This window comes from Hyposmocoma kahamanoa, unplaced genomic scaffold (assembly GCF_003589595.1).
Source record: "Hyposmocoma kahamanoa isolate Upper Pololo Valley unplaced genomic scaffold, ASM358959v1 93, whole genome shotgun sequence".
Classification (NCBI taxonomy): domain Eukaryota; kingdom Metazoa; phylum Arthropoda; class Insecta; order Lepidoptera; family Cosmopterigidae; genus Hyposmocoma; species Hyposmocoma kahamanoa.
The window spans coordinates 8,825,770-8,836,227 of NW_020654810.1; the positions used below are offsets into that span (position 1 = coordinate 8,825,770).

Below are 10,458 nucleotides of genomic sequence, written 5' to 3' on the forward strand. Positions count from 1 at the left end.
TGCATAAAATAGGATTTTATGCTCTAGTGCATAAAATAGGATTTTATGTTCTAGTGCATAAAATAAAATCGTCGTTTAAGACCGAGGCAATGACATCTGCGCCAACAGCCACGCACACTAGAACTTTATAAAATAAAGTTTTACTTTTATTTTTTTAATTCGTGTTATATTACAAAATTAAAAAAGTATAAGATATAGAAATGCATAAAAAAATTGCATTCAATTTTAATTAAATAATCGTATATTTGTAATATTGTCGTTTAATTTCCTCGCAATCGAAGTGAAAAGCAAAGTGTATAACTAGTTCATAAAACCCATTTTACCTTCGACTTAAGTATCCACCCTCGCCTGCGCTCGGGTGGATATGCTCGTCTCGGGTAAAATGACGCGTTTTGTACAATTGTTGTACAATCTACTATTTTTGATTTAGCCGCAATTTAATAATGTAAAAGAACATTTCGTATTTGACAAATAAATTTCATTCCAATTGACGCGCGGGAACTCGTAGAGAAATAAAAACCCGGCGAAATATTTTTATGAATCGGAACGCCGCGCTTTATATATCTATTACATCCTACCAAATATACACAAAAAAAGTGTCAGATAGGACAAGAAAATAAAAGTTGATTATTGATAAATCTATTATGTTTTGTAAAAAGTCATAGAACAAATGTTGTTGGTTATGATGTTAGTAATATAGTATTTGAAAAATAACCTTATATTAAGATTATTTTATCTTTCACCATCTCTGAGATGGTGTTTGTACGACAAGATTTTGATGGCGTAATGGAGGTTCTAAGTTTGTTACGATTGTAACACTTACCCAAAGCGGAGGCGACTACAGCGAACGCCCTAGCAGTAGTATTTCGCACATATTCATCTATATTGTCGATGTCAGGTCTCATAGTCGAAATCATAGTGGCGAGACCGGCCGCCTTGGCGAGATTGGAGATGATCTCTCTGCCTTCCACACGCGCGTAATAATCTTCATCGATGAGAAGGGGCTCGATTACTACCAGGATCTGGTGGTAAGTAATGTAAATTAATAATTTTCTGGAAAAAAAAATATACGCGATTTAAATCCGGAAAAATAGTTTCATTTCCTATGTGTAACAATCGCGAAAACCTAAGAATTCGATAATAATTTTCTATTTCCATAACCTCCTAAGGCCCCGTGTGCATCAAATTGTATAATAATAATAATAATAACGCATACACACTCATAACCCCGCACTAGGTAAACTTCGAATCGCGGGTGCCATGGACACACATAGGGTCGTATTCCAGAACTCTACTCAATGCTCAAGTCAGGATTTGAGTATGTTTTAAAGCACTCGAAATCATACTCAAGACCCTGCCATTAGGGTCGTATTTCCAGTGCTTGAAATAATACTCAGATCCGGACTTGAGCATTGAGTACAGTTCTGGAATACGACCCATAGACAACCACAAATTACAGAAACTCACTAGAGAAATAAATGTAGGTTATACAAATATTTCACCCGGCCCAGGAATCGAACCCGGAACCTCTGCATGGCAGACCAGCATGGTAACCGTTCGGCCATTGAGGCAATTTGAATGATATATGATATGTGAAGTGGTTCAGACCCAGACAATATTATTCCTATGATCGTGTAAAGCCCAGTGTACAATATAATGAAGCATCACATTCAAATTTAGAGCCATATATTCTAATGACCATGGTATTCAGAAACGTAATCCTGGTTGCGTTTTACCAATACGTTTTAACAATACGTCAATGTGTAGCTTGATGTGCTGTGTACATTGGGCATTTAGCGCGTTTCCCATTGTAGTTTGCTAGGTCTAAGATGGATAAACCATTTCATATTAAGCAATTTCCTGTACTATGAATACCAGACGATATTAACGATAATAACGATAACTATGATGGCAAATATCCATAATACCCAGACCAGAACCAACTTAGAAATGCTCGTTTCACAAATTGGCCCAAATCGGGAATCGAACCCGGAACCTCCTCATCAAGCGCCTATAGAACTAACCACTGTACCACCGAAGAGCATAAGCACACCGCGTAATCCAAACCCGACCACGCGCCCCAAGCCGAACCCTACCCCACAGAAGGTGCACCACCAGGGCTCGTTACATCCATAGAAAGTGGTACTAATGTTATACTCTGAGATGAAATTGAAGTTTTAAAATGTAAACAAACAACTGTCTTCTTCACTTTACGAGAAATAATTATAATGGAAAAAATACCCTTTTGGGTTAAACAACCCACAATGTTTTAGAAATCACTGTGTCATAAAATATTTTCAATTGATTATGACGATAATACGAGGAAATGACAAGGGCCACGGCCGTAGAAAACTACCTCAGCCACGGCGCAAGAAAAATATAACACATAGGAACATATTCTATATAGTTTTGTTTTTAATGTCAGTTGCTAATACGTTATTGCCTATCAGTTTTTTCGCTATTATAAAAAATATTACAAAGAAGTATAAAGCTTGCAACAACTCGACGCATGTTTATTAATACTTGTATTTAACACTTTTTCTTCTTCTTCCTGTCCTTACTCCAATTGTAATTAACACTATTTAATAGTAAACAACGTAGCATTATTAATTTATTACCCTTAATAAAAAACACTATTTTTAATAAAATACAAAAGTAATATGTTCTAGTAGCAATAAATTATTGTTAATAACGGTTCTGCTAAAAGTATTTGTGTTTGCATACCTAATAAAAAAAAACGAATACACAAAAAGGGCTGCCAAATGTTGCGCATTCCCGAAACATTGACAACAGAAAAAGGATAAAATATCTTTCCATGGGAATCAGCTATTTGAGCTCATCTTATCAAATAGGGTATTGTAAAATTAAGGTTTGATAATATGTTGTTTGCGCAATCAATAGCACATAAAGCTATACATTTTCAATATTTTTATAAAAATATACAAGCTCCTCCACCTCCATGCAACAAAACATGACACGTCAATGTGTAGCTTGATGAGATGCCGTCTGTACATGCATATAATTTAGGAACAATATAAAAAATCTTGCGTATAATCTTTTTTGTATTATATCTGGGAATTCGATTTCAACACATTATAACTTGTTTTATGTCAATAGTACCATTGGAGATATTCCCACTTTGTATCATTATTAACTTAGATTACTACACTTGCCTTGTGTACATACGGCCGAACCAAATCGTCAAGTTTGTACAGAATCCTGTCAATGACTTTGACCAGCAGATGTCGCTCCTGATCCTCCAAGGTAGGGCTCATGAGCAGCGGCAGAATCTGGTTGAAGAGAGGCCCTGCTCCGAACTCACGGGCCTTGTCGGTGATCTGACGAAGTGCTGCCTTGCACATAGGGGGTGTACCGTTCTGTAAGTTAATGTTAAAAAAAGGCAAATTATTTATTTGCTTAAGACAAAATAGTATCGTGATTGCGGAGCTTACAAGTGCGTGAGATAGACGTGGAGTGATGCGCAAGTGATGGAATGGTTCAATTTAGGTTGCGGCGGAACAGAATGGAAGCGAATTTTTGTAACGATATTGTACGTACATAGCATAATGAACTTTCAGTCTGCGCGCGCATTCCTCGGAAGGTTTTGGCTCCTATCTGATATGTACGTTAGACAATTGACCATAAAGTTCGTTATGGTATATACAATATTGTTATAAAAATTAGCTTCCATTCCATTCCGCCGCAATATAAATTGAGCCTATTGCATGGTATATAAACACGTGCATGTGCATTGAGTGAGCACCCTCTGAAAAACGTTTATAAAATATTAGTCATTGAATAGTAGTTTTAAAACAATTGTAGAAACCAATCTCTCCATTGGTAAAAAGATAAAACAAAAGATAAATAACTTAATGTGTGCTCACTCAGTGCTCACAAAAGGCCAGTAAGATCTAGAAAATTATGTTTGCATGTAATATTCGTGTACTAGTTTTTAGTACTATTTTTTCTTTTAATTTTACTATACTTTCTTACATTTACTCAATCCACACCTTTTAAATTGGACGATTTCTTACAAACCAACTAATAGAATTAAATTTCGTTTATGTCTAGATTTAGTAAAAATTATAGTTTTAGTATTTTGTAACATATAAATGAAACAAATAATATGGGTTGTTTTTCAATAATAATGTTTTAAGTGCTCAGTCAATCCTCACATTTCTGAAAAGTAAAAAACGTCAATAACTTTTGGTTTGTAAATATTACTGCCTCCGTAGCATGTCGCCGCCCTCGCGCGAGCGAAAGCTATTGTATCCACATTTAACTATAAAATTCGAGTTATAAAACCGCCATTTTAAAATTTTATCTTAATAGCTAACATGGCGAGCACCGTGACGTCACATTTTTTTAGCATCGCGAGCGCCTCGACCAATGGCTCCAAAAGAATATCGCAGTACCAAATATGGCAAGGTCACAGCAGATTTAAAAACATTTTGACAGTTCTACACAGTAATCTTATCAACATAAAAATTGAGCGCGACAAACGAGATAATTAACGCACGCACTCAACATGGCCCCGCACTAGGGAAACCCTGTGTCGCGGGTGCCGTGGACATACACATAGACAACTACAAATTACACCCAAACTCTAGAAGTAATCCTATCTACAGCGACGGGTCCCTGAAACTGTGGTGTCAGGACACAGTAACTTTCCAGTGGCTAGAGGATGCCATAAGCACCATCAGGCTGCCATCTGGGGAGCCCGTCTCATTGAAAAATGGGGTGGAGGCTCCCCGGAGTGTGGTCTGCGGACTGCTCATCCCTGTATATTGGGAGGATGCGCGTCGAATCGGCCGCATCCTCAAGTGGCAAAACTGGTGGGAGAAGGTGCACCGCTGGGTGGTCCACAAGCTGCAGCAGCAAAGTGAACACTCCTCCGTGGTGGTGAGCATCCCGGAAGAACTCGTCCCTGCTGTCCAGGGGCATGACCGGCGTCTAACCTCGGCGTCTGCCCGTAGTTGTGCTCGCCTCTATAGATCTATATGGCGAAGACTGATGTGCCACCACCGCAGGAAATGGTACAGCTAATCAACTACTGAGAGCAGAACGGCCAGAGTATCGTCGTGGCTACTGACTCCAATGCCTACCATCCGTTGTGGGTCATGGAACTCACTAATGACAGAGGGAACTAACCTAACGTAATATTTATTCACAACTAACCTTCAAATCGTTAATAAAAGTATAGTGCCAACTCTTATAAATAAAAGATGTAGAACTATTATAGACCTAACCCTAGAGGAGCAGTGGATCTTATCCACAACTGGCACGTGTCCGAAGAAGCATCTTTCTCGGGCCACAGATGGATCAGATTCAGCTTAGAAACAGTTATCAAAGTACAACAACCGAAACGGAATCCCCGAAAAACCGATCGTAAAATTTACATTGACAAACTAAATCAGAGCCTAAGAGGACCAGTAGTACCGGGAAGACTGCTGGATACAACACAGATTGAAATACAGGTCAAAGAATTGACATCAAACATATTGAGCAGTTATAACTCCGCATGCCCACTGAGTGAGACACGCGACAAGGACAACACTGGTGGGGGCGTGAGCTTGAGAGACTACGTAGGGTAAGGAGACGCTTCAATAGAGCAATGAACACATGCGCGGATGAGGACTGGGAAAACTACAAGACGGCTAAATCCAAACTAAAAAAGCGCATACGGTTCAGGAGCACCGCATCATGGCGAGGCTACTGCGGAAACATCACGTCTTGTGCACAGCGAATAGAATAAGAAAAATCCTAGCCAACTCAAATTTAACAGAGCTGGGTTCTATACGCAAAATAGACAACACATTCACAACTTAACCTGCGGAAACGGAGACAACCCTACTGAAAGCACATTTCCCGGGATGCAGGTTCGTCCAAGATGACAGATACGAAGAAATGAACTACAACACATCGACCCAACATTGGCGATACGCTGAACAAATAGTGACATACGATAAGACAAAATGGGCAGTAAACACCTTTGAACCATACAAAGCTCCGGGCCAGGATGGAATGTTCCCCGCACTCCTACAATGGGGCGGGGACACACTGGTCCAGCACCTGGTCGACATCTATCGGGCCTGCCTAGCATTCAACTATGTACACCATAGCTGCAGAGAAGTGAAAGTCATATTTATACCGAAACCCGGTAAAAATGACTACGTAAATTCCTTCAGGTCATCAGCTCACTTCGTTCTTTTTGAAGATGTTAGAGAGGTTATGTGACAGAGAACTGAGAGACGGAGCCCTAAACAACATACCATTACACGGAAACCAACATGCTTGCAGCCAAGGTAAGTCCACTGAATCGGCCCGACTTGCCGTTGTCGGCAAGATATTAAAAACAAAGCAATCTGCCTAGGCATTTTTATAGATATTGAAGGAGCCTTCGATAGAACCAAACTTCTCCATCATGCAATCAGCACTAAGAAGACACGAAGTGGATGAAGTGCTTACCAGCTGGATTAGCGACATGCTTAAACAAAGAACAATAAGAACAACAGCAAACGAGACCCCATGAGCCGTAGTAGCGAAGGGGTGCCAAGGAGGAATACTGTCGCCTCTGCTATGGAACACGGTTGTAAATGATCTCATTATCAAACTGAACAAAGAACATTTCTATGCAGTTAATTATACTGATAACAGGAAACTATGCCAATACACTCTGCGACATTACACAGGCAGCACTCCGGATTGTGGAAAGATGGTGCAGAGTATACGAACTACCAGTAAATCCAACTTTGACAGAACTAGTAATGTTTACCAACAAAAGAGTACTGGGTAACTACCTACTACCAAATCTCTACAGTACAGAATTACTGTTATCAACCGAAGTCAAGTACCTGGGAGTAATACTAGACAACAAGTTGAACTGGAACAAACACCTGGACAACAAAATTAAAAAAGCTACTATCGCCTTTTGGCAGTGCCATAGGAAGGTAGGTAAACAATGGGGACTTTCACCCAAGATAACACTATGGCTCTACACAGAGGTGATAATGATTAGTTACGGCGCGACAGTATGGTGGCTTTGGTTCGTACCAAACTAACGACCGAAACCTATAAGCTGGATAAATTCCAAAGACTAGCCTACATGGCGACGACTGGCTGCATGAGGACAACTGCAACCGTGGCCCTCGAAATGATGCTGAATCTGCGACCCCTCGTACTGGGAAGCGGCGTCAACAGCAGTGCGTCTAAACAGAGACAGGCTTTGGAAGGACACGAGGTCCCCACACACAGAAATCCTTCATAAGACTTTTAAAGGAGGCTGCTGTGGATAGGATTTGCTCAGTTGTCGGACTGGGATAATAGCGACAGCGACCAAGAGCAACTTGTGTCCTCAAGAACGTTTAGGCGTATAAACTTCATGGTAAGTTTAACTGACGCTGAATTTACATCCAAATTTAGGCTGAACAAAACATCAGATGAATTTGTTTTAACTGAAATAATGCCGTTTATCAAAGTCAAATCAAAACGGTATTTTTATAATTTAGATTATTTATCACGTCACGAATACGAACAAACATCAACAAAACATAAATTGACACTAACATTTCGCCGCTACCGCCGCGCGCCGTCCCTTTATTTTTTTCCATACTATATGGCCGTCCCGCTCGTTTGACAATAAACGATCCGTTCTGGACAATAGACGTACGGTCTGTTACTCGAAACACGTTATTCTTGCCGTACTTACGGTTTAAATATTTTATACTGGAAAGTTTGCAATTCATTTATATTTTTGCCAAAATCACATATATAAATAAATTAATCTTAGAAACATAACCACCATCTTATTCACTCATTCATGTAATGATCTTTTACTCCGATTGCGTGGAACTAAACGTCAGAGAGGGAGTAAATTTACGACCGATCCTTTTTTTTTAAGGGCGCTAGAGCCGAGATAGACATATTGAAATACAGATTCGGCAGCGATCGATGGATCGAATAAAATCTGGATAGAAAACAATCTTAGATTCAGGATCAAATATAGAAAGCGGCCGTAAAAGACACAGCGGCACACGTGGCAATGACGCAGCAGATGAAGTAGCCAGAAAAGGGTCGGAGACGGACGCTGTAGGACCAGAATCAATAGTGTCCCTCCCCTACCAATGGTCAAGAACAAATCGACTCATCCGAAGAACAAAGTCCGATGTGATTATTGGCCAAAAGAGAATAAGTACATTACGAGAACAATTTCTTTATTCAAACTAAGGCCTATGTACAGGTGTTTTGAGAATTTATATGTCTTATTTCGTTTCGGAAATACCAAATCGAACAACGGTCGGTCTAACATCCACAGTGAAGAAGAACGAACAAAATGTACTACGTCGTGAGAACAAGCAGTCTGGCACATAGATCTTTGTTCTACGGATGAGTCGAAATATACACAAAGGTACAAAATCTTCTCATAATAATGTATGGACAACCCTTACAGTTTGTACATAGGGCGCACTATAAGTTTCCGGAACTGGCCACTTACATAAAAAAATATTGTAAAAGTAATTAGAACATTTGAAAATTGATCTCTTTGGCTGTAGAATACAGTGTTTCATCTGACTGTCACTTGTTTTTACATTGTGGCGTCATTTTAGAAATTAGTTGTCTACATCACCATGTCGAGTTCTTAGGTTTTCGCGATTGTTACACATAGGGACCGTGGGACCTGTAAAGGGCCCGAAACGTCGGTTTGTTTGAAAAAACAAATATACGCAATTTTAATCCGGAAAAATAGTTTCATTTCCTATATATCACCATGGATTTAACTCGTGAAAATTTTTGTAGTACGATTTTCTACGACTATAAGTGTAATTTAACAGCTCAGCGGAGCTTCGCTCGGCTTCAAACTGCTTTTGGCGATGAAGCACCATGCAAGACGACTATTTATAGCTGGTTTCCAGAATTCAAACGCGGTCGTGTGAATCTCAGTGACGAATTTCGTGATGGTCGCCAGTGATGTGAACAACAAAAACATCGATGCTGTGCGCCGTATGATCCAAATAGACAGGCATGTGACATACCCTGAGATTCAGGCATCTTTATGTATGTATGAAATTGCCGTTTTATTGCAATATGTTCTTTGAATTTTCATAGAATCTTCATGGTTTGAGGTTTTCGAATGAAACTTTTTTCAAATGGTTTCTGTGATTTTTTTTTTTTTTAATTTGAAACATTTGAATATCGACTTTCAATTGTTTTTGTTATTCAATTTAGACAAGAAAGATGGATACTGCGAAAATTCGAGTGATTTTTGAATACGAGTTCCGACGCGGAACTAACGCGGCAGAAACAGCCCGCAATATCAATGCTGCGTTTGGAGAGGGGTCTATTAATGAACGCACCGTGCGATTTTGGTTTAAACGCTTTCGTGATGGAAATTTCGACTTAAAGAACGAGCCACGAGGAAGACCGCCCACACAGGTGAATAACGATGAATTAAAAGAGATAGTGGAAGCCGATCCTAGTCAAACTACCCAGGAATTAGCGGCATGGTTTAACGTTACCTTACCCACAATATTGACTCACTTGCGTCAAATCAATAAAATAAAAAAATACGAAAAATGGGTGCCTCATGATTTGACTGATCTGCAGAAGGAAACGCGTGTTGAAACTTGTGTTGCCTTGTTGAACCGGTACAGAAATGAAGGAATATTGGATCGAATTGTAACATGTGATGAAAAGTGGATTCTTTATGATAACCGGAAAAGAAAAATGCAATGGCTGACCCCAGGTCAAATGCCACAACAGTGTCCTAAAGCAAAACTTACCAATAAAAAGGTAATGGTAACTGTTTGGTGGTCTCAGCATGGTGTTATTCACTATAGTTTTCTCCGATCTGGTCAAGCAATAACGGCAGATGTCTATTGTGCCGAACTCCGAACCATGTTGACAAAACTAGCAGTAAAACAGCCCCGACTCATGAATCGATCTTCACCATTATTGCTCCACGACAACGCGAGACCTCACACAGCACGAGAAACCATTTTGACCCTTCAGGAACTGCAGTTAGAAACCATTCGTCATCCTCCGTATTCACCAGACCTTGCTCCAACGGACTACCATTTTTTTCGTGATTTGGACAATTATCTACGTGACAAGAAGTTTTCTTCCCAGGAGGCAGTACAAAATGCTTTCACACAGTTTGTGCAGTCTAGATTTTTAGAGAGTTCTATCGCAAAGGCATTAATAACCTTCCCATTAGATGGCAGCAATGTATAGATAATAATGGCAACTATTTTGATTAAATAAATTTGTTAAAAATTTAAAAAATAAACAATTTAGATTTTCAGTACAAATCGGCAATTTCATACTTTAACCCCTATTACAATCATTACTACACAAACATTTGGGTGTGAAAAAGCTGTGCTCTCGGTGGATCCCACACAATTTGACTGAGGATCAAAAAATGGATCGCGTCACTTGGTGTGGGACATAGTAACAGGTGAT

At 39.5% G+C, this 10,458-nt stretch overlaps 1 protein-coding gene across 1 annotated transcript in view; it reads right to left on the reverse strand.

Moving 5' to 3' along the window:
* LOC113237145 (splicing factor 3B subunit 1) overlaps window positions 1-10,458 on the reverse strand; it is a 37,557-nt gene that overhangs the window by 10,279 nt on the left and 16,820 nt on the right. The window contains exons 10-11 of the mRNA XM_026473444.1: window positions 3,174-3,377; window positions 824-1,022 (exon numbers count right to left, since the gene is read on the reverse strand). Of these exons, the coding sequence (XP_026329229.1) occupies window positions 824-1,022; window positions 3,174-3,377 (403 nt within the window). The remainder of the gene's footprint in view (window positions 1-823; window positions 1,023-3,173; window positions 3,378-10,458) is intronic.